The sequence below is a fragment of the Perca flavescens genome, chromosome 15 (assembly GCF_004354835.1).
Source record: "Perca flavescens isolate YP-PL-M2 chromosome 15, PFLA_1.0, whole genome shotgun sequence".
Taxonomy (NCBI): Eukaryota; Metazoa; Chordata; class Actinopteri; order Perciformes; family Percidae; genus Perca; species Perca flavescens.
This window is the reverse complement of record NC_041345.1, coordinates 23,299,344-23,326,747: the sequence shown is the minus strand read 5'-3', so window position 1 is coordinate 23,326,747 and position 27,404 is coordinate 23,299,344. Positions and strand designations below refer to the sequence as shown.

General features: G+C 40.7%; 2 protein-coding genes and 1 pseudogene across 2 annotated transcripts in view; all 3 read right to left on the bottom strand.

Moving 5' to 3' along the window:
• The window catches only part of LOC114569234 (xylosyltransferase 1), a 39,047-nt gene extending 38,382 nt beyond the window's left edge, over positions 1–665 (bottom strand). Inside the window, exon 1 of the mRNA XM_028599037.1 lies at positions 186–665. Coding sequence (XP_028454838.1) covers positions 186–467 — 282 coding nt within the window. The 5' untranslated portion in view covers positions 468–665. The remainder of the gene's footprint in view (positions 1–185) is intronic.
• A 1,132-nt stretch (positions 666–1,797) lies between these two features.
• On the bottom strand, positions 1,798–13,015 carry LOC114570191 (uncharacterized; annotated as a pseudogene).
• An 8,284-nt stretch (positions 13,016–21,299) lies between these two features.
• On the bottom strand, positions 21,300–24,583 carry LOC114570103 (gastrula zinc finger protein XlCGF26.1). The gene is made up of 2 exons (XM_028600328.1): positions 24,284–24,583; positions 21,300–23,043 (listed from the first exon to the last, which is right to left on the bottom strand). Exons 1-2 carry the CDS (start codon positions 24,477–24,479, stop codon positions 21,548–21,550), a joined length of 1,692 nt encoding a protein of 563 aa, XP_028456129.1. The 5' UTR covers positions 24,480–24,583; the 3' UTR covers positions 21,300–21,547.
• Positions 24,584–27,404: the final 2,821 nt, after the last annotated feature.

The following is a 27,404-nucleotide window of genomic DNA, read 5'->3' as shown; positions in this document are numbered from 1 at the left end:
ATTGCCAAAACAACAGGCGAGCAGCTGCAGCCACTCAGTAGCATCTTCTCTGTAGCTGCCATGCGGTTTCCCTCGGGGACCAACGCTCATTTTCCAGTCGTAGAGGAAACACAGGTGTAAAAAAACTAATTAAACTCACGCAACCCGTTACACCGTGAACGCTGAAGCATATGATTTAAACCTACCGCCTGCAGCTTGTGCCGAACGGCCGCCTTTCCGAGCGAGGGCGGCGGGTCGCCCTTCTTCTGCAGCCCCCTCCGCGGTTGCTCCCTGTCGGCTTTGTTGAGCCCCCCGGATCGGTCCTCTCTCTTCTCCCGGTTCCTGGCGCCTCCGTCCCCGTTGGCAGAGTCCAGGCTGCTGAAGTTCCACACGATGAGAGTCTGGACCAGCAGGACGGCAAGAGCGGCGATCAGCAGGGCGGATTTGGAGCGCCGGGCCAGCCTGCGGGCACACGGGTTACCGTTCATCTTTCTCCTCCTCCTCCTCCCTCCGGCTCAAGCTGAGAGCTCCATCCGCTAAACGCCGACAGAGGGGTGTGAATGCTCCCATACGCGGCCTGAGAGGGGCTACTGGCAGGCAGAAGAGGAGGAGGAGGAAGAAGGAGGAGGGCATTTGGCAAAGGCTTGAAATGAGGAGAGAGGTTTGGAGGCTGCAGAGAGGACACAGAGGCCCTCATGTGGCCATTAAGAGTCAACAGTTTAGGGAGAGCATTTATTTTGTCATTTGGAGAAAATGACGTCGCTGCAGTTTGTGAACCAGTACTGCCAGGACCGGAGCCAGCATTTTTGCGGCTCTGGGCAGCATGTTTTACCTCCCATAAACAACATACAAATAATAATATTATTATTATTATTATTATTAATAATAATAATAATAAACAAATTATATAACAAATAGCCTACATTATTAAAAATAATAATGAAGGCTATTTGTTGATTATATGTTATATTATTAATCTTAATTATATAAAGTAACTATAGCAACCAAAGGTATCAAGTAAAAACTACAATATGAAATGTGGTGGAGTAAATACTAAGTGCAAGTACCTCAACTGGTAGAGCAGGCCTACTTGAGGAAATTTTGTTACTTCACACACCATTGCCCATATGTATTTTTCCAGTGAAAACACCTTTTTTTCTCATCTATACACATTATGCATGCATAAATAAAGACTCCCTTGCACACACACACACACACACACACACACACACACACACACACACACACACACACACACACACACACACACACACACACACACACACACACACACACACACGCTCCAGCAGTTTTATGAATCTCGCTTTGCTCCATCAGTGCTCGCCTTCTAATACACTTTCCACCAGATTAGTCTAATTTCATGCATATTGCAGAGAAGTGCCAGAAATCTAATTGAATGAACATCTAAAAATAGGCACAATCTTTCTTTGTCTTTTTATTCTCTCCATCTTCTTCCAGACGTCTTGTATCTGGATCTTTGTCCTCCAGCTTTTGCCTCTTTGTCTCCCTCTGTGTGAACTGTGTCCTTTTGTTTTGCCTTTTTGCCACCACCAACATTTCATTCACCTTCATTGTAGAGTGGCAGCAGACGTTTCTGAGGCAAACATCTTAAAACAAAAATATACTCATCACAGTCTGCTCTCTACATAACCAGACAGCAACTCAGATTTAAAATCAAACATTTATTTTCCAGGGTACAATGACACAGTCACCACATACAAATGTAATGTATTTTTTATCCAAATATATAAAAATACATTTGAGCATACAAAATAACTTGATAACATCTCATAGAGCTCACATGTAACCAAATGCACCATCTCCACAATAAGGTTGAAATGGGCATTGGACTAGGCGTGGGTTGATGGTTTTAAGGATCCGGATTCGATTGGGATCCCAGACACAATCCTCCTCCAAACCACTCGGCTCCATTCCACACCTGGGTGGTACCCACGCGGTGTCATAGCCGTAGCCGTAGTGATGAGTCTCCTGATATGGGTGGCCTTGATAATTGATGGTGATCACTTTCCCCACATTGACCATAACCTTAATGACAACCTTGTCAGATATAGGGTGACGTTTAGGATAGGCGCTGGCTTCCTGCAGGTCTCTGCTGAGGTAGATGCCTTCTGAGACTGCTTGAAACCAGTGGTCAGGATTGATTGAGCATTATGGCTGGTGGTGCCATGGTACATGACATATCATTCATTATTAACTGGTGCAGAGAGGCCCACTGGAACTTCCCCATAGGGCAGATCAAAGTAATCTTCAGCCCACTGGTACTGCATGTTGGTGTCAGGTTCACTGTAGAAAAGATGATTATTAGTGTAAAGACTTCAGAAGGATTTCATGTGAAGAAACTAAACATCATTGTAAATAAAAAACAACACAGGAATGAAACCAGAAAATTCAGATATGATTCAAGAGCAAAGATTTAGGTTCTGGTTGTGTTTAGCCTAGCTTAGCTTAAAGAATGAAGAAAAAGAGAAAAACTGTTATCCTGGCACTATCAAAAGTGAAACAAGACAGTCCGGCAAAAGTTGAGCCAGGTTCAACTTTTTAGCCGGACCGCTCAGGGTTTTTTAACCACAGACTCTGTGATGGCAGCACCATTGTGTTGCCAGACTGGCACCATTCAAATGACTGAGGATGCTGCATTTTTCAGCATGCTGACATGCTCACAATAACAATGCTATGTAAAAAATGTATAACTTTCATTGTGTTCACCATCTTAGTTTAAAGCCACCATGAGTGACCATCTTTTATTAGTATAAAAGGCCTCAACAACTATTGGATGGATCACCTTCAGAATCACTATCAAGACTAACAATACACAAAAATACTCATTCAGTGTTAATTGCAATTTATTTACCACTCACCGTGAAAAAATGAGTGACCACCATTAGTTACCATTACATTTGATAAACACATTCATGTTCCTCTCAGGATGAATTGTAATAATTTTGGTGAGCTTTTTATCTAGCACTATCATCAGGTCAACATTGTAATGTAAATACCTGCAAAACTAATGACATAAAGGAATGTATGATGCACAAATCATTTGGTTTGGCATTTTGAGAGGCCTCAGAGTACTTCACACTTTACATGCTTTATGTGAGGAAGCTCTGGGTGTCTGGAGATAAAGATAAGATGAAGACCTTGAGAATGTGACTACTCCCATGATAAACATGAATTGTAAATAGTCTGTGATTAAACAAGATATAAAAATAGATACAAGATCATATAAAGCTGAGTGAAATTTAAGGAGACTTTAAGTTTTTGGTATGACTGTGTTCATGCTTAGGCTACATAGACTATTGTACCAAGATCTTATCTGATATCCGATTTGTGTTGACTAAACTAGTTTCACCATCAAAGCAGGTCCCTAATGATACCCATTACAGCTTATATCCTACCTGCTAAACACCAGTATATTAATATTATCATTGTGAGCATGCATGCATACTGACCTTAACATTTAGCTCAAAGCACAGCGTGTCTCAGTACAGAGCTGCTAGCCTGTCGTAGACTCCTCTTATTCTAAGATAGAGAAAAAAATGCATTTTTTTTTATATTATTGTTTTTCTGACAAGCAATTTGAATTGAATTGATAAAAATGCAGGATATGCTTTTATTGGGGCCAAAAGTTATTATAGTCAGCTGAAGTGGAAACTTTAATCCATTGAGTATAGTCAATTTGATTTATACAGATCTATATCACAAATTGCCTCCAGAGGATTTACAATCTGTACAGTATACGAGAAGACACCCTCCCACAAACACACTTAACTGGGGGGAAAAGAACAGTTTGTAATTACCTAAGAGTGTTTTTTTTTTATCCCATGTTAGTATAAGAATTACCCTTCATTCTGCTGTGCATATTTATAGTGTTCTGTTAAATTTCTACACTCTGACGTTATTAAAATGTGGTTTCCCATTATTTACAACATTTTTGCTGCAGCTTTTCACTGGGTTTAAACAAAATTTTAAAAGAAGCATTTGTTGAGGCCTGAAAACACCAGGAAAGATCTGTTTTAATCAGTCAGGAAGCTCACAGATGAGTCAGATACAACATCCTATTTCACCGAAGGCTTAAGAGCACACTTTTCATCAGACTAACTACTGTGAGTTCACACCACTTTTTATAAAGACCTTCCAGTATCTGCAGGAAATGTGCATTGATCTTTCAGTTTCGTTTCTCATTTTGCGCCATGTTATGACTTTCGTTTGGGCGTGGTCAACACAGCAGCACAGTTATCAGTGATTTTAGGGCCTTTTTTGCAGATGTGAGCGAGGGAGTTATTTGACCTTCCAAGTGTCTATTAGATCATAGATGCATGTTTTCACTGCTGCAAGATGGTAGAAAAAGTATGATATTGCCCAGATGCATCATGTACAGTGGCAGATAGCTACATGACAGTGGAGACAATTAATCAAAACATCACTATCTCAACGTAATTCTAAGAATTTTAAAGTGGTAATTGTAACATGCACACACACACACACACACACACACACACACACACATACACACACACACACACTACGCTCCAACAGTTTTATGAATCTCGCTCTGCTTCACCACTTCTCGCTTTACAGATTAGTCTGATTTCATGCATATTACAGAGAAGTGCCAGAAATCTAATTGAATGAACATCTAAAGATAGACATGATTTCTTCCCCTTTTCAGTCTTTGACCTTGATCTCTCTCTCTCTCTCTCTCTCTCTCTCTCTCTCTCTCTCTCTCTCTCTCTCTCTCTCTCTCTCTCTCTCTCTCTCTCTCTCTATTTCTTTACTCTTTCTTAATTTACTTCCACACATCTTGGATCTCTTTCTCCTCTCAGCTTTTGTCTCTTTGTCTCCCTCTGTGTTGTGTAGTCTGTCCTCTTTCTTTCTGAAGTGGAACATCGTGGATATAGACTAAAGGTTTGTTAACTGACTGCAATTCATTATTTTCACTGGTGATAGTAGCAAAAAAGTTGGATATTCTTTAAAAATTCCCATTTACTACAATTCTTTCATTATTGCAGAAACAGGGTTTTAGCTTTGTGGTTTCCATTGATATCAGATGAACTCCCTGTAGTTACATAATCCATCAACTATATTTGCTATATCATGAGTTGGTTCTTATTATTATTGTGAGGTGTTATCATGTGGTTTTTCTGTTTGTCATAATTATGCTTAGTGTAAGAGCTGCTCCTGCTTTTTACAGTCATGCCATTCGTTGATTGTTGCCATGCTATTGTTGATTCTGTATGGAGGAGCCGTCTCTCTGTTTCTAGTGCAGGTTCTGTTTGTGTCTGCATATTTTTCACTGCTTTTATCGTTGATTGTATCTTCAATGACTTTATGCTTTTTTTATTGCCTGCCTAATGGCATGAAAATCGCCCTTTCTGGCTAACTCTGGATTTCTTTCAGAAATGTTATCAATATGCACTGTCCCAGTCTAATAAAGTAATACACTAAACTAAATTAAACCCTTATATTAGGCCAGATAGTGTTGGCCACAAGTCCCATTTATAATTAAATCCTGTTGAAGGAAAGAAAAAGAGGATCCAACCAGTTAATGGATCTATTGTCTTTAATTATTCATGCATTTGTTTATTTACTCCTGGCCTCCTACATTGCTGTGTTCTCACTTACACCATTTCTTCCACACTCTGGGTCTGTACAAATCAGTGTGTGTATTGTAGTGGCATCATTAGTCATGTAATGAGAACATATCTATGTTCATACAGGTCTGTATTAACCTTGCATGTGTTTTAGAGCTGCAATGATGCCAACCATTTGATGTTTACAGCTTATTGAATGCAATATTTCGTTGTCCCACATTACAGTAAATTTATTTATTTATTATTTGGGCTGTTTAACGGATAAAAAAACAGAAACATTTTGATGACAACACCTTGGGCTAAAATAGTGTGCATTCATATGTGGATAATTAACAATATCCAGTTTTCATCTAAATGCATCCATGACCTGCTTGTTGTGAGGCAGCAGTGTTAGCTATGGAGCCACTGCGCCACCTGGACATAACATGTGATACACACCTCAGTTTACACGATCGTATAGCACCTACTGTATAGCATTATTACATACGTACACAATGATTATGCCCATATGACTATGCTCGTAAACAAATAATGCTTTCTGATGCACTATATTAACTGTCATAAAACATTTAGATGTTACTTTTATGATTAAGTGTCCTTTGGATGCTCTTCACCAATTATAATGGGGCTTATACAATATGTCTACCTTTACACCGCTGAACAATCAACTGTAGTACCGACTCATAGCAGGCTATGATGCAGCATAGATTCGTTTGAATGCATTCAAATGCATTACACTTAACTTACCACCACCAAGGAAATATTATGATGAAGTATGCAATATTATAGATGCATCAATATGTAGGCTACTTTAATGATAACTTGTGATCGTATAGGATACTACAAGTCCTTACTATAGTTTATAAAGATGAGTTTGGTAGTCATAATGCTGAAGGAGGGTCTAGCTACTCCACATAGCATTCGGGGATGGGAGAAAAACGTGCTCTGGTTTAATGGCATTTCTTTAAACCAATCAGTCATCGTCATGGGCGGTGCAAACTCCGCACAGAGCCGCTGCAAAATGTGCAGTAGAAAACTCAGATTGGACAGATGGTCTAGCTAGCTGTCTGGATTTACCCTGCAGAGATCTGAGGAGCAGTCAAAAATAGTTCTCATAAATCCACCGAATTTAAAATTCCAACACAAAGAAAGTGGAAGGAAAAGAAAAATACATGCATACAGCGGAATTTCCTGCAGCACCGGAGCAATCCTGTAAGTGGAACGTCAAGGATATAGACTAAAGAATGTATAACCTAAATATCTAAAAATTAAAAAAGTTACTAATACAAGTACAAGTTAAAAGTACAATACACACACACACACACACACACACACACACACACACACACACACACACACACACACACACACACTGCCGTAGAGCTTACATATATATGTAGGACTGGGATTGGTTTGATGATTCCTGCCCTCAGACCGACCAAAACCGTATTTCATTATGGTTTCAGCATTATGCCTGGTACGTAGTTATAGGAACAGTCCACTTCTAAACAGTTCTACTAACTGACAAATATATCAACATGTCTGCGCTTGTTTTTAAAATGTGTTCTGTTCTTATTTATTTTTGCTGTCCATCCCTGTTTGTCTGTTATTTGTTGTCTGTTAAACTGTAGCCTTTATGTGCTGCCTTCTTGGCCACGGCTCACTTATAAAACAAAGACCTTTTGTGACGATAACACAAACATTTCACAAGAATATCAACAGGTTTGTTATTATAACACAACCACCACAATATTTTGTTATGATACCACAGCCATGCCTGCCTCTTTGCATGCGCGGAGTTTGCGGTGGGGCAGGGGGAGCACTGCCCCCCCTGGTAGCTGAAACGGGTAATTGCATTGTTTCAAAAATGAGTGGAATAATTACTTCTGACATAACCAGATATTTTATAAATACTTTAAAAACACAAAACAACTAAATGGGGATAGGTAATACATCTGATTTCATATACTGCTTTAGTAAAAATAATATTTTTTCAGGGCTCTGCCTCTCACCTGAGACTATTGTCGACGCATATGCAGAACGCAAAAAACAATAATTTGTTGCACTAGTCGGGACATCTTACCGTGCCAACGTTACAATAAAGGTTGCCTAAATGTCATGTATATACATTTGCTGTCAGCTTACTAATTGAATGCGCGTTTTGTGTAGATTTGGACTTTGATACGTTTTATTCCACTTTGTTTAAACGTCGAAGTTCACCTCGTTCACCTGTTTGGAGCTGACTGGTGAATGGGACGCGCGTATAGGCCTTGCTGGATACACCGTGACTCTGTTTGTGAATCTGATCGCTGTGGATTACGGCAAAATACTGATCTTTTTTCTTAACGTGTCTTAACGTTTTATGGTGCGATTGCGCTTGGTTTCTGCGTTTGGAGAGGCATCTCAACAGACTGGAGGTCCAACACTGATTGTTCACTGTTAACCTACATGTTAGTTGAATTTAAGTGTCGGGGCATTCTACCACCGTCTGTCTATTGTGCTCCAACACAGCCGTGCCCACGGGCGTCAGTTTGGTTTGAAATGTGCTGGGGACAGAGACGTATTCGGAGGTACAGTTCCAGAAGTGCTGGGTACAATGACGCATACCTTTTTTTCTCTTTCGCGCAGGTCAGATTTAATGTACGTAAACAATGACCAATGATTACCAAATTTCTCTCCTCATAACCACGGAAAACTGTCAAAGAATAGAACCCAAAGTCCAATTATTATGGACGTTATCTGACATTTAGCGTTTCTGCTTCACATTTTCAGCAGGGCAGCGAAGCAGCTGTTGGTTGACTCCCAACGGTTCTCATGGGCTTTATAAGTCCTAACATGAAAAAGCTTAACGTGGTTTAATATACCTAAACAACGATCAATCATCACCACATTTATGGTTAGATTTTTTGACAGTTTTCAGTGGTTATGAGGAGCAATATGGGAGAAATTTGGTAATCATTGTTTTGGTACAAGCTTTTTCCTCGCTTTTTCCTCGCCATAGCCTGTCAAGTTCTTTTGACAGGCATAAGTGTTCATTTCAAGATATGGCCATGATAAATTTGGTGAAAGTTGTTGAGGTACATTAAACCACGTTAAGCTTTTTCATGTTAAGCAGAGCAGGCAGCGTTGTGAACAGAGAAGCGTACAGCCTGCGCAGCAGCAGAGCGCCTGTGTCTGTGCCTGCCCTGTGGGGACACAGATTGTTGTGGTTTTTTGCATCTGTCGCTCAAGAATTATATGCGTTATGGACTTCTTTTTTTACAGTTTTTCACAATCGCTATGAAACTTTTTTCAATACTTTTAACAACTTTCCTAAGCTCTTAACACAGTTAGCACAACATCCGTCTGTGTAGGCTATACAATTAACACATTTCTTGTTGCTTTGACACAAAATGCATTCAGTTAACACAAATTTAAAATGCTTGAACTTCTTTTACACACAAGCTCCACCAAGACCAAAACAATGGATCTTCACTGCCAAATTTACAAATGCTTTCACACTGTATGTCAGAACAGATAACATCATGTTCTAAACCTAACTTATAGGCTAAAGTCAAAGTGAACAGCTGATCATATTGTAAATTGAAACACAAATATATTCCCTGCATTTTATATATGCATTTATTGAGAAACAGCTGATTGAAGTCATGCAAATAGATCGATCACAGCTGATTCCCTTCTAGGAAACACACTCAGGTGTTGAGGTTCTTTCAATCGCATGATCATATGGTAGTACAGTAAAAAATGACCTATTTGAACAATATACTGTAGATGAACACAGAAAATAAGAAAAATGCCTTCACGAGGGAGAGGAAGAGGAGTACCAGGACAATTCTGTCTCTGTCTCCTTTTTTTCACAAACCGTACTTTCTATAAAGCTACTCTGAGATGGGTCAATCATTTTTTGTATTGAATCTCTGCAGCAAAAGAAAGAAAATGGTGGCTGGGTTGGATCAGTGGGTAGAGCATGCACACATATACTTGTAGGTTTATGCCTTGACGCAGATATCCAGGGTTCAAATCCGACTTGTGACTATTTCCTGCATGTCTTCCCCCTTTTTCTCTCTGCCCTTTCTCAACTAGCTGTCCTGTCGAATAAATAATAATATAAATAAATAAATAAAAATTGCTAAACCCAACAAAACAAAAATGTAGAGGCTTCAACAGAAACTGCAGTCCAAAACACAATCTATGATCAATACAGTCACTTTTGTCTGTTGTATAAGGGCAGACCTGATACATAAAATAATGTAGTTTCTGTTATTCCATGGGATGTTAGTGTTTTTTATGACATTGTGCTATGATTGACTAAATGTTCCTGTTGGGAGAGAACATGTGTTAGTGTTTTGGAAGAATTATTTGATTTTGAGACATGATTACATTGTTTTGGTAAACACAGTGTATTGTGTTTGTGAATTATTGTATTTTGAAAATTGGTGTTGGAGTTTAGTTTACAACACAGAAGGTAGACCTATACATTTTCATTAGCTTACTGGTTACCTACCAATACTATTGAATATGTTTGTAGTATTCTCTGGACTTTTGCCCATGCTGGCTTCAAAAGAAGATTCTATAAAATCACAGGTAGTAGACATTAATTAATTAACGTGTCCTTTAGTATCAGACCTAGAGCTACATGCAGTGATAGAAGATCCTTTACTTTACTAGTAAAAGTACTAATATACCACACTGTAAAAGATAATCTGTTACAAGTAAAATTCCTTCATTGAAAATGTTGCTTAAGTAAAAGTATGTAAATATCATCAAGAAAATGTACTTAAAGTAATAAAAAGTACTCAATGCAGAAAAATCCTCACATTTTAGAAACTGAAAACAATTAAAACAGTTCTGTCAATCAGCTTAGGGGTTTCATCAGCTAATCATTTCAGCTGCACTGAGGCCTATATATTGTTGGGTAGTTTACTTTATACTTTTATAAACTACCTGTGTTTTGTGCGCAACATTTTAATTTGTAAAGTTACTAGTAACTAAAGCTGTCAGATTAATTTAGTGAAGAACAATATACTTATGACACTCTGTTTTCAATATAACCAGACAGCAACTCAGATTTAACATCAACCATTTATTTTCCAGGGTACAATGACACAGTAACAAAATGCAAATGTCATTTAGTTTTTATCCAAATATATAAAAATACTTTTGAGCATACAAAATGAATTGATAACAGCTTGCAGAGTTCACATGTAGCCCCATGCACCATGTCCACCGCAGGTTGGGACTTGGCGTGGTTGGATTGTTTTAAGAATCTTGATCCGATTGGGATCCCAGACACAATCCTCTTCCAAACCGCTCCTCACCATTCCACACAAGGGTGGTACCCAGGCGGTGTCATAGCCGCAGTCATGCCAGGTATTCTGATGTGGGTGGCCTTGATAATTGATGGCGATCACTTTCCCCACATTGACCGTAACCTTAATGACGATCCTGTCAGACTCAGGGTGATCAATGGGATAGCGGCTAGCTTTCTGCAGGTCTCTGCTGAGGTAGACGCCACGGCCGAGCATCCCGTCTGCAGACTGTTTAAAACCATTGGCCAGGATTAATTGAGCTGTCTTCTTGGTGGTGCCATGGTACATGACATACTTTCTACCACTAACTGGCTCGGAGAGGCCCAGGCGACCCACACCCTCGGGCATGTCAAAGTCATCTTCAGCCCACTGGTACTGCATGTTGGTGTCAGGTTTCACTGTAGGAAAGAAGACTGTTAGTGTAAAGGCTTCAGAAGGATTCCATGTGAATAAAATTAACATAATTGTGAATAAAACAATACATGGAAGTTCTAGGTGTGTTTAGCCTATCTTAGCACAAAGATGTAAAGGGAAAACTGTTAGCCTAGCTCTATCAAGTGAAGACCAAAACTAAGAGTCTACAGCCACTAGAGGCTCTGTGTGGCGTTTAAACTGAAAAACAGGCTGTGTTGGTGGGCAGTGTTGCTTCTGATGCCGGTCAGACATACAATAATAATGAAATATGATCCAGGAAGTCCTGCATTTTCACATGGAGTAACTTAATTTGGCCTTGTGCACCAGAGGTTTGGTTCTTAAAAAGACTAACAACACATGTATAACTATAAACACAAGAATAGTCATTTAGTGTTAACGTACATTTCAGGGATAAATGTGGGTTGAAAATGTACAAAAATATTCTGAACAGTTTAAGTAGGGGGACCAGAGGGGGGTCCAGGCTACATGGGCGCAAATGCTCTGAGCAGAGAGACCCTGGTTCAATTCCCATGTGCTGCATGTCACAAGCCCCCCCATCTGCCATTGATTAACATTAGGTTTATTTTCCCTTCAGGATGAATTATAATAACTTTGGTGGCCCTCTGAGTTTTCATCTAGCGCCATCATGAGATCATCAATTTAATGTGTCCATGTGTACTAAATACCAGCAAAACTAACAACATTTCCATCACCCTCGGCTGTACTTTGTGTTTAGTGCTGATTAGCAAAATGTTAGCATGCTAACCTGCTAAACTACAATAGTATAGGGTGGGTCCCATAATGATAAATATTAGGGTGTATTCCTGCTAAACATCAGTATATTAACATTCTTATTGTAGGCATGTACGCATACTGATGTTAACATTTAGCTCAAAACACAGCTGTGTCTCAGCACAGCCTCACAATTGTAATTTCCCCTTGCAGGATTAATAAAGTATACGTTACTATTATTATTATTATTATTATTATTATTATTATTATTATTAGCCTAACTGTAGACTTTTCTTATTCTTAGAGAAGATATTTTACTGAGTCCAAAAGTCAAGATAGTTAGGTGACGATGATCAAACTACCCAGTCCAGTTATATATATTTATGGAGGCCCAATATCACAGATCACACATTTGCCTGAAGGGTTGTTACAATCTGTACAGCACCCTTATTCCGTAGATTCTGGACTTAGAAAAACTCCCCAAACACACCTTTAACTGGGGGAAAAAACTAATCATCTGTAGCTGTATGTTTTTACTATAATACTATCCCATGTCAGTATAACGATTACTCTTTATTCTGCTGTGCTTTTTCAGTATTTATAGTGTTCTAATAAATGGATTGCTTCACAGTTTTCCAACCCTGACCATGTTAAAATGCCGTTCCCATTATATAGAAGTGTAAGGCACATTTTAACTAATAGCTTAGCTTCTGAGAAAACCACTGTCTTGCTGATGCGTCACCTTCAAAAGTTCAAAAGGAGCATTCGTTCAAGCGTACATCAGACTAAGTCACTGCATCTCCTCATATTCATATTTTCTGTAACAATGCACTTTTTAGGGAAACAACAAAGTGTGTGTTCACGTACCTCTCTTCAGGTTCCTCCAAGAGTGCAGGCTGTGAGTTCCCTCTGCTTTATATAAGCACCTTCAGGCTTTGGGAGGAAATTCCATAAATGTGCATTCATCTTTCACTTTCATTTCACTTCTTGCATTGTTTTGAGACTTTCGTTTACAATATGTATTTATCTGGGTGTGGTCAACACAGCGGTGGTGTTGAGTTTCTGTCCTACCAGCCAGCAGCACAGTGATCAGAGATTTCAGGCAGATGTGAGCGAGAGAATTATGTGACTTTCCAGGTCTTCTCTATTAGGTCACTATTAGATGCAGGTTTTTACCGCAAGAAAGAAAATAAAATATGATTTTTTGCAGATGCTCATGTACAGTGGCAGATGAGCTGCATAACAATGGACACAATCAAAGATCACTATAAAGATAAAAACAAGTTTGGCACCTGAAGGAACACCCTTCAGAACCACATTCCTACCATATGTGCTCATGCTTTCAGTGAGCTTTTCATTTCATTTCATCAAAAACGAAACAGCTTAACAGGTGTATCAAACCTGGAGTATTTCCCACATTGCACTCTCCACCTCCAGTGTAGAGATTTGGAAAAATGAGAACTTGCAAGCTGCGTGAGCCTCCTTCAGCTTTCCAAATAAACATGAATTTTAGATGTATAATTTCAAGCGCTTGAGTCTGAATGAAAATCAGTATCCCACTGGAATGGACATTATAGTTAAGAAACAATGGGCCCCTGGGCGGAGACATGCAAGACACCCCGACTGAAAGAGACACAAAACAACTACAAACAGCGCAACCACATTAATTATAGCTGCTGCTCTTCCTCGTGGCTCTTGTCAGTCTGGGGAGGCTCCTGGGCAAGACACCCCGACTGAAAGAGACACAAAACAACTACAAACGACACAACCATGTTTCGTGGCCTAGTTGTTTGTATTTGTTTAATGTCTCTTTGTGTTTTTGTATCTCTTAGTGGTCACTTTTTTGTCTTTTTTATTTACATCCCTTTGTGATTATCTGATTGTCACTTTAAACAGAAGCTTTGACCCCTCGGGCCCCCTGACTCCTTGGGCCCTTGAGCCTGTGCATTTTGCTGTCTGTCATCAAGCAGTATACAATATTAGAAGAAATATGTCTAATTGTTTGTAAACACATTTGATAGAATAGTGTTGACAAGACAACACATTCTTGTCAGATTGAAAAAAGGTGGTCCAGGTAATGAAGATAAGGAAGGACCAGATCTAGAAGGAGGAAGAGGAGGAAAAAAGACAGGTAACTCCTGTATTTTAGAGCTTAACTGTTCAACAACAAGCCACCTGTCAACATGTTCCAGCAGTTCATTATTTCACTGTAAACGTTGTGTGTTGTTAACTGCACAGTGAGTACAAGAAGGTGCACCAGCTGCTGAGCCAATGATTAACTCAGGAAGCTGATGAGGATATTGCATCGGAGCTGTGAGGTTATCAGAGAACGCCCCCTCTCACCCGTCTGTTCTAACCCGTTTCCTATGCAGGCGAAGCAGACAGGCTGCATTCAGACCAACCTATTTCCGGTGTGTGAATGTCCTGTAAGTTTGTTTTATAGTTTATTTCAAAATGATAATTTCTCTGAATTTCAGCCCAATCAATAATGGTGCAGAATTGCCATACAGTGATGTCATTACATAGTGTTTTTTTAGGTACGTTAATGTTTCTCTTTGTTTTTTCCGGCAACTGTATTTTATTAATATTTTAAAGGAAATCAGTGGGTTGCAATGTAGCATAACACTTAATCTACATTGTGATAGAAAATGAATCAGTTATAAAAAAAAAAATGATGTGTCTAAGGCCAAAGAAACCTTCACACTCTGCCAAGCATATGAGGAGGTTTAGGATATTAGAAGGACCTCGAAGATCATCTCTAGATATACAGGGGAGTTGGGGGTTCAGTGCCTTGCTCAAGAGCACCTTGGGAGTGCAGGAAGTGAACTGGCACAAACAACCCTCCGGTTCCCAACTCAACTCCCTACAGACTGAGCTACTGCCACCCCCCAGTGAATAAATTGTTATTCATTAAAAGTTAGGTTGACTATCCTCCACTTTTTTCATACTTTACTGAACTCAACTGAACTCAGCTTTATTTATAAAGCACATTTCATGCAAGCATTCAGCCCAAAGTGCTTCACATTTCGCCGCACCTGCAGGTGTGGACATTTGGAACACATCAGACACATCATACAAACTACACGTAGTTTGTTTGAAGGAGGCATCACTTGCAGCCTCAATCTTTGCTCAAGTGTGAGTCAGTTACATTTTAAATCGAGTCTAAAAGGGTCCCCCTGTTCTAAACTCATACAACATTCCATTTTATTTTCAAAGTTTGTGTGCGGATTCATTATTAACACACTTCACTGCGTGGATGACATACTTTCCTCCTGCTCGGAGTTTAATATTAAACACGGCTGTTCATCAGCTGTGACTCACCCTGCATCAAACAAAGAATGAGCATCAAATTAACAACTCATCATTTCACTTCTGCTCCAAGTTGTTTTGCTCGAAACAAAGTCACGCTCTAGCTTAGTTTCTTCAGCGTGCAATCTCAACTAAAGTCAATGATTACAGAAAAGAGAAAGAGAGACACAGACACACAACTTTACTTCAGGGATGCATGAACATATTAGCATGATGACAGTGGAAACGTAAGCGTTAAAACAGAGCGCTTGATCACACACAGTGTGGGCTCAGCTGCATTAACTGATGACACATAAACCTTTGTTTCTTTCTTGATTCTACCAAAAAAGTAAAATGTATCACATCATGAGTCATCAGCTGTTTCTCTATTCTTTGATTACTGCTCCATTCAAGTGCTGTTGTTAACTTTGTTATTTGGTGTCTGTGTCCTCTTTGTCTATTGGTACTGTCATGGACAGATTGTGAAACAATGGACCCAGACATGTACAGCTCTTATATGTCAGGGAAAAGACAGGAACAAGACATCCGAACTCAAAGAGCCTACTTTTAGTCATTTTGCATCTCCTCTTGCTCATTTTGGGTTGTTTTGCATCTATTTGTAGTCATTTTACATCTCTGATTATTTTGCACCTATTTTTAGTAGGTATGCATCTCATTTCTGGTGGTTTTGCACATTCTCTAGTCATTTTGTGTCTCTTTGCAAAACTTTTTCAGGTGGCCAAAAGATTTCAGGCACTGACCAAGTAACAGAAACATCTGGCCAGGGACTTTTCTTGCATGCCATCTCTACTTTTTCTCCCATCCAAGGAAATATTCCTGAAATTTGTTTTGCTCCACAGATGAATTCACCTAAAAACTGTTCTTTGTTGCCAGCTGTATATGCTGACGTTCTGTCCCACTAAAAGTTTAGGCCGGTAACATTATCAGTCTAATTACAAGCAGCTCTTTCCTGACTCCTCCCGCTCCTGGCAATGGGCTTAAAGTAAAACAAAACTGAAACAGAAAACATTCTTCCGAAAGTTTTTACACTACTATTATATGTTCTAAAAATGTTTCTTCTGTTACTCAGCTCCTCAGTTCTTCCAACAGAAAGTGAATTCTAGAATAAATAAGTCATACAGTGAAGGTTTATTAAAACAGCTAGATGTTGATACAATGTCAGTCTCACAGCTCATCTTTGGGTGAACACATCACATAATCTCCATATTACAAGAGGATTTTTAAAGCAACACTACAGAACTTTTTGTAACTTAAAATAATGTTTCCAAAATCGTTTCAGTGGTTCATCAACTCGTAACAGGGTGAACGGCACTTCTGCATTCGCTTCACGGCTCTCTACCGGCTATAACCGCACTGTGCAAGTTTGCCAGATCGGGTAGCGGATCTGTAGCCTGGCTCCGTCCTCCTACGTACTTCCGCTCAATTTTCATTTTCCTTCAGTACTCCGCCTGGGTTTGCGCTATATTCTTGGATTTTCTCCGACCAAATTTTTGGCGGTCCAATCAGCGAACAGAGGGATTGGCTGAGAACGATGACGTTGAGGTTGTGCGCTAGTAAGTTCCGTAATGGCGGCGGAGAAGGATGCGGTCCGTTGTTTCAACACTGTCGAATATCCAGAAGTTAAAGCCTGAGCAAAAACAATCTCTGCTGAGTTTTCTTGGTGGCCATGATGTTGCGGCCCTGCTCCCCACGGGGTTCGGGAAAAGTTAGATTTTCCAGTTTGCTCCGTTAGGGGTAAAGGAGTTGGCTAACGCGATGCTAAGCCGACAGTTATTGTTGTTGTCTCCCCTCTCCCCCCTCCCCTCCTCGACCAAATGTTAGTGATTGGTTATGGCAGAGCCAGAGTGGCTCTGGGCAGATCCAATAATTTTAAACTTCAACAGAGTTCCCGCCTTCAAGGAAGTTAACACTTGTCAATGGAGAGAGTGGCCAAACTCTCTGTACAAATGAAATGGACAACGTACGAGAGTCTGGTAGTAGGACCAGGCTAGCAGATCTGTAGTTCGAATGAGACATAATGGGACAATTCCACTTCCAACCTGTAGGGGGAACCAAAGCGGGAAAAGTTCTCTAGTGTTGCATTAAAGTCTTGGCATCATCATCTGATGAATAAATGCCATAAATGAGAAGATAACAAAAAGTTTTTTTAAATCCTTTACATCGGTCAAAGGCACGTTGTGACAACACTTCATTTAGACTACACAAAACCACACACAGCATCATGATTGTGTGTTAAGGGGACTTCAATGTTGCTGCAGTAAACAGTAATACATGGAGGGCGTTAAACATGATGCAACACACATTTTCTATTCTAGAACATATATTAGAAAGTGTCTGAAAACTAATTATGTAAAAGAATTACAATAGTATACAGTAGCCTAAATAAAAACTGACAGTAAACAGGCATGAGAGGAGAATATGAAGTATATTCAGAATGAAATCCGAGTGAAATAATGAAAATAGAAAAGTATGCAGTATGTAATAAATTAGAAATGTTGTCACTTCATATCTTCAACAACTGATTTTAAAACAAAAACAAACTTTAAAGCACTTTATTTAACAGATAAGGTGATTCTGTGCTCTTTTATCTCTGTGCCACAAAAACACATCAATGAGCCACACTGCTGCCCTGGCTGACATGTTCCTTCATTCACACACTTCCCACACACACACACACACACACACACAGTACTTTTTGGACTCAATCCCACATACACCATTCTGCTGCCACAAATACTCACTAGAGCACCAAAAGATTAATACGCTGCCAGTCTTGCTTTGCCAGACCTTCCTCCACAGCGCGGAGGAGGAGGGTCTGGCTAGTCCACAAACAGCATTCTGGTATGGGAGGGAAAAAAAAGTGCTCTGGTTTATTGGCATTTCTTTAAACCAATCACAATCGTCTTGGGCGGCGCTAAGCACCGGGAAAAGCCACGGTGCCGCTGCAAAATAGCCTCGGGAAGGAACTTGTTTTGGTGGAACATGTGTATGTTCAAAAGTTGTTTTAGTCACGCAACAGAAAACTCAGATTGGCTGAGATTGTTAAATCTAGGCCTGTTTTCTACTTTGATAACTACAGCAGTTACCTCATTTCGATCACTGATGCTGCATGAACTTTTTAAAATGTCCTAAATTCAATCCTGTTGTCATATTAAAGTGCCCATATTATGAAAAAAATCCCTTTTTCCTGGGATTTGGGGTGTTATTTTGTGTCTCTAGTGCTTCCACACGCGTACAAACTTGGAAAAAGATATACGGGTTTCTGAATGTCTTCTGTCTCCAGGTGAGCTGTTCAAAATCGGCACGGTTTTCTACGTCAGTAGCCGAGACGAGGTGGCTAACCGTAGTATGCTAGCTAGTTCTCAATGGCAAAACACTGCTACAACACTCACTAGTTCACCATAATATACAAAAGAACTACTTACATGTCCCTGTTCTGCAGGTATACCACGCAAAGTGTACCCTCGTTTAGAAGAAGTCTCCCGGCTAATCCTGCCTTGTACTACTGAAGTTGTAGAAACAAACAGGTAGATGATGTGAGCCTTACCTAGCTACTGCACATGTGCAACTCCCAACAAAGATGGGATAGAGGTGCGATGCCGACTCTGTAGCTAAAACAGAGACCTGAACACACAGGGTGAAAAGAGGAGCTGCAGCAATGTGCAGTACAACAAAAATATGTTTTTATTTTTTTTTATTTAACCATGTAAACCTATTGTGGTACAACCTCAAAATATAATTATGAACCTGAAATAAGCATAATATGAGCACTTTAACACTCTCACCTGCATGTTTGGGATTCTGTGTGTGTATTTGTACATGTGAGGTCTCACAGTTGTGTGTCTGATGTTATATTTTAACCTGTGAAGAGACTCTGTATGTGATGTAAATAAACTGAAGTTAAAGTTGCAGAAGGAATACTGGACTTCAGGGGGACATAAACACGACTCCAAATGAGTGATGTGTTAATGAGCAGCTAATTGTTAACACGTTTGCCATACATCCTTAATAAGGGGATTATTAGTTGTGTTTAAAGCACATTCTGCTGCCACCAAGTGGCCAAAAACCATAAATACAGTTTTAAACCTGAATTACTTGGATTTTCCAACCTGAGGGCAGCAAACTACAGAGTCTGGTGATAATTTGTCACTTTTCATATTACAAATTATTTCACCCATTGTTAATACAAAAATAAATTGATAAGTGCAGTTTAAAAAAAAAAGTAACCTATGATGGTATCAAGGTATTATGGTATATCAGGGTGTTAAGAAATCCCAAAGGGGGATTTGACTAAAATAATTTTCAGTAGTTTTCAAAATACAGACACTTCTATTAAAGTGATATAGAGATGCTGTTTTGAGGTGATGTTCTGTAGTATGTGTAGTAAAGATGTGTGTCTGTTTTGTTATAATTATCATTTCTATCAACCTTTTGTGGAAATAAATCTTTGTTAAGTGGACTAAAGTCTTGTGGCTCATGCGTTCTGACCGATGCCCCATGATGATAGAACTCAGCCTCCTCCTTAACAGCATGCACTTCCAGAGATCAGTCTCTATTGGTACAACCGGCAGCTGAGCTAAGAAAGATGGCAAATGTGTATTGCAAGAACGCCGGCCCAGAAGGTTCAAATTGACTCCCGCCGGGCCTAGGTAAGCATCTGGGATTAAAAAAAAGAGAGAAAAGAAAGCATTTTTAAGATGTTTTTTGATTTTTTTTAAAAGATTATTTTTGGGCTTTATGGCCTTTAATCGATAGTATAGCTTGAAGACAGGAAAGGGGAGAGAGATGGGGGATGACATGGAGCAAAGGGCCACAGGTTGGACTCGATTCCAGGCCTCTGACAAGTACTCAGCCAGCATGGGGCGCACACTGAGTGAGCTAGAGGTCCCCTCATCTTTAAGATGTTTTTTAAACTAAAATGTGTTCTACATAGGGCTGGCCCCTCAAAGTCAATGAGTCGAATCATGCATTGTTGGGCCGTTGTTTTTTTTTTAGTCAGTGTGCATTACATTATGGTTTTAAATTCTAGCAGGGGGAGCACACTGAGCACTGTTTCCCACACGTGGTCTATAGATATGAATGGTTATGACACGGCAAAAAAAGCAGGTCGGGCAGGTTGCCGACATTGCCGCAGACCCCTGATGCACTGAGGACAGTCCGCCCCGTTGACAGCCGTCCTTACCCGCAGTGCAGCCAGCATTAAGTCCACGGCCCTGGGAAGAAGCGAGGTCCGGGCGAGGGGTGGATCAACTATTCTTATTTTAGTGACATAATTTTAGTCATTTTAGCTGCTCCTCCGAGTTTTGCTTATTCATTACTCTACAGGCCATACTTAAACCCAACAAGATTTGTCAAAGTAGGCTAACTGCATATTGGGCGCTGACACATCAGGCCGATTATCGGCCGTGGGACAGTCTGGCGAGGTCAGTGACTCAAATCTGTTCGGTGTGTCCCGTGCCGTCGTCAGTCTGGGGGGCTGTCGGCGTTCATTTTGGCCGACCTGACATGTTCGGTCGGCGGCAGGGCAGTCGGGAGTCACCCGGACGCGGGGAGCGGAATGATGTGACTAGAGTCTCTCAAAATCTGACGAAAATCTTTTAAACTGACCTTTGTTGAGCTGAAATGAAGACAGATTCAGCAACTGCACGGCCTATTTCTCGCTTAAAATGTTCTCAGAAACACGTTTCAGTGAACTATTTTAGTACAATATGAGATCGAATTCTGAACGGCCGCCATGACAGTCTGGCTTTGAATTTCCGGAGAAAACGTATGATGCGTTCGTCCAATCAGCTGCCGGTTTTCATTTCTTGGGCGACAATACAGATTAGCGCCGCCTGCTGTTATAGAGACGTATTACGTCTCGTCTCCTCTCGTCTTTTCGGTCTGTTCTGTGGCAGTTTTTTGGACCGCGGGGACGCAACTGATCATATCGACGGGGTTTTCTGTCAACGGTCGGCCGTCGGCTATATGTGTCTACACCTTTAGACACACAGCATTGTTGGCTAGGCAATGCCATACATGCTACAATGTCTTCTATCACCAGCAGCTCAGCTTTTACGGTTTTCTTTTTTACACAAATACCGTTAAATACCTTGGTGGAGTATCAGGAAGGTATGAAAAAAAATAGATACCGCCTAAGCCTATTTACACCCGAGCATATTTACAGAGCAGTCACTTCTCAGTTGTGTGGCTCTTCATGTGAAGCCTGACGTATGTCTTTCGGTGGAAGCCTTTACCGCAGACCTCACAGCGGTGCGGCTTCTCTCCGGTGTGCGTGCTGCTGTGCTGTTTCAGCGTGGAGTGGTCACTGAAGCAGCGGCCGCAGATGTTGCACAGGTAGGGTTTCTCTCCCGTGTGGGTCCTGATGTGTCGCATCATGTTGTGTCGGCAGTTGAAGGATTTGCCGCACTCGCTGCAGAGAAAGGGCTTCTCGCCCGTGTGGATCCTCATGTGCATCTCCAGGTTCGCCTGACTGTCGAAACACTTCCCGCACACTTCGCAGACCTTCCCGTTCTTGTGCGTTTTCAGGTGAAGTTTGAGGTTTTCCTCAGAGTCGAAATGCGTCCCGCACACGCCGCAGAGGTCCGTGGCGTGACTTTTGGCGTGATTCACCAGCGAAACCACGGAGTGAAACGTTTTCCCGCACACTTCGCATATGGTCCGAGTCTGCTGCTTTTTCGCTGATGATGTCTTCGTCTTCTTCTCGGCGTCGTTGGCGTTTTCGTTTTCCGATGTGTTATCCGCGTCGTGGTTCTTCTTGTGCACGTGGACCAGCAGGTGGCGTTTCAACGTGGAGTAGTCATTGAAGCATTTGCCGCAGACGGTGCAAGGATACGGCTTTTCCCCCGTGTGTATCCTGATGTGTCGCATCATGTTGTGGCGACAGTTGAAGGATTTTCCACATTCGCTGCAGTTGAACGGCTTCTCCCCCGTGTGGATCCTCATGTGCGTCTCCAGGGAGCTGGAGGCTCCGAAACATTTGCCGCAGACTTTGCAGATTTCAGCTCTCACGTGCGTCTTCAGGTGAACTTCAAAGCTCTCCTCGGTCTCGAAACATTCCCCGCACACGCCGCAGATGTCCTTTGGGTGAACCTCCATGTGATTCACCAGAGAGACGTTGGCGTGAAAGGCTTTCCCGCAGACTTTACAGCAGATTCGCGATTTGGCTTTTTTGGTCGGGGGCAGTTTCGGGGACGTCGGTAGACGAGGCTGCTTCCTCACCTTCGACTTGCGGCCGCTGTCGCTGTCGCTGCTCTGAGATCCGGCGCTGCCCCGCCACTCCTCGTCGCTGTCTTCGTGTTCGGCTGCAGAACAGCTGGAGGACGCGGCGCCGTCGTCCTGAACCTTGGGCTGATCCTGCTCAGCTGAAGTGCTCGGCAGAGGATCTCCTTCTCCTTTAGCGCTGTGGTAACTGGACTGAGGCTGGTTCTTCACGTACGGAGGAGTGAAGATGAACCTGATGGTGTTCTCTTCCTCCTCCTCCTCCTCCTCGTCCTCGTCTTCCTGGCTGCTGGAGGGGTCATCCTCCTGGCTCTTCTCAGTTTGGGGGGGCTCCAGGTCATCCTGGTTCAGACCGGAGCTCCACTCCTGATCACAGTGTTGCTGCTGCTGCTGCTGGTCCGAGGTCAAGTCCTCGTCCCAGACGGAGAGAGCCAGCTGTGGTTGACCTGCAGGAAAAAAACAAACAGGAAAAAACTTTTATAAACTAGAATATGGACCAGAATATGGCATGGTGGGTGGATCTTAAAGTAACAACTTAATATTAAGTAATACTAAGCTATCATTAAGTAACAACAAGTAGTAGCTGCTTATTTTTTAATTTAAAAGATGTAATTCTCCTTGAATTGCTTTGTTAGATTGTTTTGTCTGACCAACAGTTCAGAACCCAAAAGGTTTTTAACATAAGACAATGAATCCTCACAAAATAATTTGCATCGTTTTGCTTGTAAAATTACAGTCCAAACAGTTTACGATAAACTTTCTGTTGATCAACAAATTCCAGCTCTATGTCCAACACCAGTGCCCCTTAAGTAATACAGGGATTTTCACATGAAAAACCTGGCCCCAATAACACTGTAGTAATTAAGAGTATTTTTGTAGACAAATTAAATGTATGTTTATATATAACAGTGACAAAATTTGCCCACGCAGTAGTTTGCTGATCAGATTTGGCTGTCACAAACGTTACAAAGTTACACCAGACAGCATTCAATGTGACAAATGAATGACTCTTTATTTGACCTACTGGCTAACATCATGAAAATGATTTATGACTTTTTCCAAATCATATAGATGCGATCTCTAATTCGGCATATGTAAAACCTGCCAATCCAAACACATCACTTTATATTTTTGTTAACATTCACTCCAGACAGTTGCAACCGGACAGTAGTCTTTCAGCATATTTGTTACAGCTGATGGTGATCATCAGACACAATTAAAGTTTATTTTTGTATATGAATGTAGAGCTGCTTGGTGAATCAATTGTATGCCGAATGTAAAGGTATACCCGTGCAATCAAAAACATATCTTAAATCGTGGCCTATTATGTATATGTATTTGCAGATAAACAAGCAAATATTACACGTTTCGATTTTTTTAATGGCGTTTGGTGTCTTGACGTTCTATCCATTAGGCAGGTATCATCTTACCCCGGAAGGGCCTGGCTAATATGAGGCATGTCGAAGCTGGTAATAAACCTTTAGCATTCATCCCATTTCACTACCTATGTATTTAATAAAAGGAAAACAAGAGGCCATAGCTAAGTTAGCTAAACTAAATACTTCTGACACCACTTCATTTTCACCAGAAAAGTGGGCGTTGACGAAGCTCATGCTGATAGCGATTCAGTGCATAGTCAGAGCCAGACACGGTGAGAGAGTGAACGCATGCTAATAATTCACAAACCTGAGTGTTTGTTTATTTTTATTTCAGGTTGTAAAACTGTCCGCAGCATCCTGCGCTGCCGGTGGATCTCCCGTTTAGAGAGCAGGATCTCCTCCTCGTAGTTAACGATGGTTTTTTTAACCGCCTCGAAGATCTCCTCAGCGGCCGCAGACAGCCGCTCGTTAACGAGCACTCGGAGAAGCTGAATGCTGGACATGATGCGCGCGGGCACTCAGCTGCGTTTACGGGCCGGACCTGACTGCTATTCGGTTTTTATACGCTGTTTTTGTTGTGAAAACGGCAGCCCGACGTGCAACGTTGGACAAGTTAGCGCTTGTGTATAGCTGGCACGGAATATTTCCGGTCAGAGCGCATTCTTTTCAAAATAAAAGCTTTATTTCTAAGTACGTAGACTTTAAAAACGGACTGAATTTCTCCTCTGGGGATCAATAGAGGCTCATCTTATTTTTGGCTGGCCCACTTTTTATCTCAGTTCTTTGCACTACAACTTCGTGATATTGTACATATTGTGTGTAACAGTTACATGCATTTTCCTCTTTAAATAGTAGTTTCTTTTTGTTCCTTCGGTGCTATTATTACGACAGTGTTTCTTTCTAACTACCTTGTTTTCTTTATTCAATTCTTATTTATTTATAAAACTGAACCATGAGCTTTGAAATTGTATTTCAAAGTTTTGTGTAGAAAGCACAAATTAAGACATTTAAATAATACAAGATGATAAAAATGTAGACACCAGTTTACCCGATATCTACACATATATATAGTTGTTGGCTCTAATGTGGACTGTGGACAAACACAAGGACTAATATCTAATTGTCTTGATGTCCATGAGCAACAGTCTTGACTAGAAGAGAGATGTGACGTAACTTCCAGTAGATGGCAGCAAACCCCAAAAGAAACAACACCCAACAGTCGAACAAAGAATCACAAAAAAATAAACAGCAGCGAGATCTTGACTCCGACATTCAATAGTTTTATTGTGAAAAAGTCTCTCTTCATAGCCTTGCCTTGAAACTGTACAATCAATAATTTAAAAAAAGAAAACATGTTCAGCTTTGTGAAGAACATTCTCACACACACACACACACACACTCACTCTCATACACTCGCTTCAGATTACTCAGCAGCTTCAGCCAAAAACCAGAATAGTGTTTTACAAGTTTTTTTTTTCTTTCCTAAGTTGTCATCATTATCACAACAGTTTGCTCCTTTATACAAACACTTCCACAAATATCAGAGGGCATCCCTGAATCTCTCGCAATCCTCTACAGGCGTATCCATCCTTTAAAAAAAATGTCCATGAAAGTCCAAAATGTTAAGTTCAGGAGAAACACAATTTAGCAAAGAGTCAACAAACATTGAGGAAGTCTTCAGAAAAAAAGAACAAAGGGGAGATGAAAACATGGAGGAAAACGAGGCTGGATGTACAATATAACACAAAACAACATCATTACACCCGGTGAGGGTTATTAAGCTTTGTGAGTCGGTAACAACAACAATAAAAGCATTTCCATGGTCATTACAGAGAGAGAGAAACCTCTCCTGAAAATCTTGGCAACAAGCTCGAGTCAAATTCCTTCTTCCTTAAAAACACTGATGTTGACGAAACAAACACAAAATACGAGCTGTGTCAAAATCTCTCGGGGACTCCTGACTAGAAATGGTCTTCTGGTCGGGTACATTAGTTCATTTTTACCCTCCTTTAAAAAAGGACCAAAGCATGCGTTTACACATTTTAACCCATTTCCTACACATGAACATAACGGTTGATTATTCTACATATATAAACGTGTTCTTCCGAGCTTTCTTGCAGCTGCCGGTTTCCAGAGGTGGTGGATTTACTACAAATCTGAGGTACTTTACTTGAGTGTTTCCATGTTATGCTACTTTATACTTCTACTGCACTTCATGTCAGAGGGAAATATTGTACTTTTTACTACATTTATTTGAAATTAGAGCTGGGCTATATATATATATATATATCGTGACATGAGACTAGATATCGTCTTAGATTTTGGATATCATAATATTGTAATATGACATAAGTGTTGTTTTCCTGGTTTTAAAGGCTGCATTACAGTAAAGTGATGTACTTTTCTGAACTTACCAGACTGTTCTAGCTGTTTGGTTATTTGCCTTTACCCACTTAGTCATTATATGCACATCACTGATGATTATTTATCTAAAATCTCATTGTGTAAATATTTTTTGAAAGCAACAATAGTCAGCACTACAATATCGTTGTGGTATCGATATCGAGGTATTAGATATTTGATTTTCTCCATATCGCCCAGCCCTATCTGAAATATTTTGTTATTTAACAGATTCAGATTATTAATACAAATATAAATCAACTAATTAATGATAATGTATTATTATAGATTAATGTACCCAGCAGTATAAGTGATGAACACATTAATGCATCAACAATTGTAATCCAGTAGTGTAATATACATTATTCTGAAATGGACCATTTCTGCATAGCTAGCACTTTAACGTTGTACTTTAACTTACATAACGTTGTACTTTAACTTACATACTCGTTTCAGACAGGCAGAGAGCCACTGATGGAAAGTACTCATTTGTAGTAAATGGGTTAAAGCAAGTTAAAAGATTGGCATGGTCTTCGCTGCAGGAATCTGACTCTGGATCAGTGGGAATCTTTCCTAAAGTGAAGAGGCTTCACCACGGGAGTCAAGACGACCTTAAAGTCTGGAGGCAAAGACGGCTCCCTGACATTAGGCCGAGAGAGGACACTCACTAAACTACACACGGAGAATAAACACTGGGCTGAATGGGCCGTAAAACACACAAAACACCTGAGGGAAATGTGGCGTCTCAAATGGAAAACAAGCAGCAGCTAATTCTTTATATTATAGAGGGAGAAGAGAGATGGAGAGGAGGACTAGCGGTGGAGATGAAGAAACTAACCACGCTGAGCTGAGTGGAGGATGAAAGAGCAGCGAGGGAGAGGCGTACTGACGAAGCCCTCCAGAGATCTATGAAAAGAGCATCTATTATTCAGCAGCTATGAATCATGGGACAGCATGTGGAGGCGGTGGTGGTGCAGATCAGAGGGAGAAGAAGAGAAGAAGAAGAAGAAGACATGCTGCATTCATTC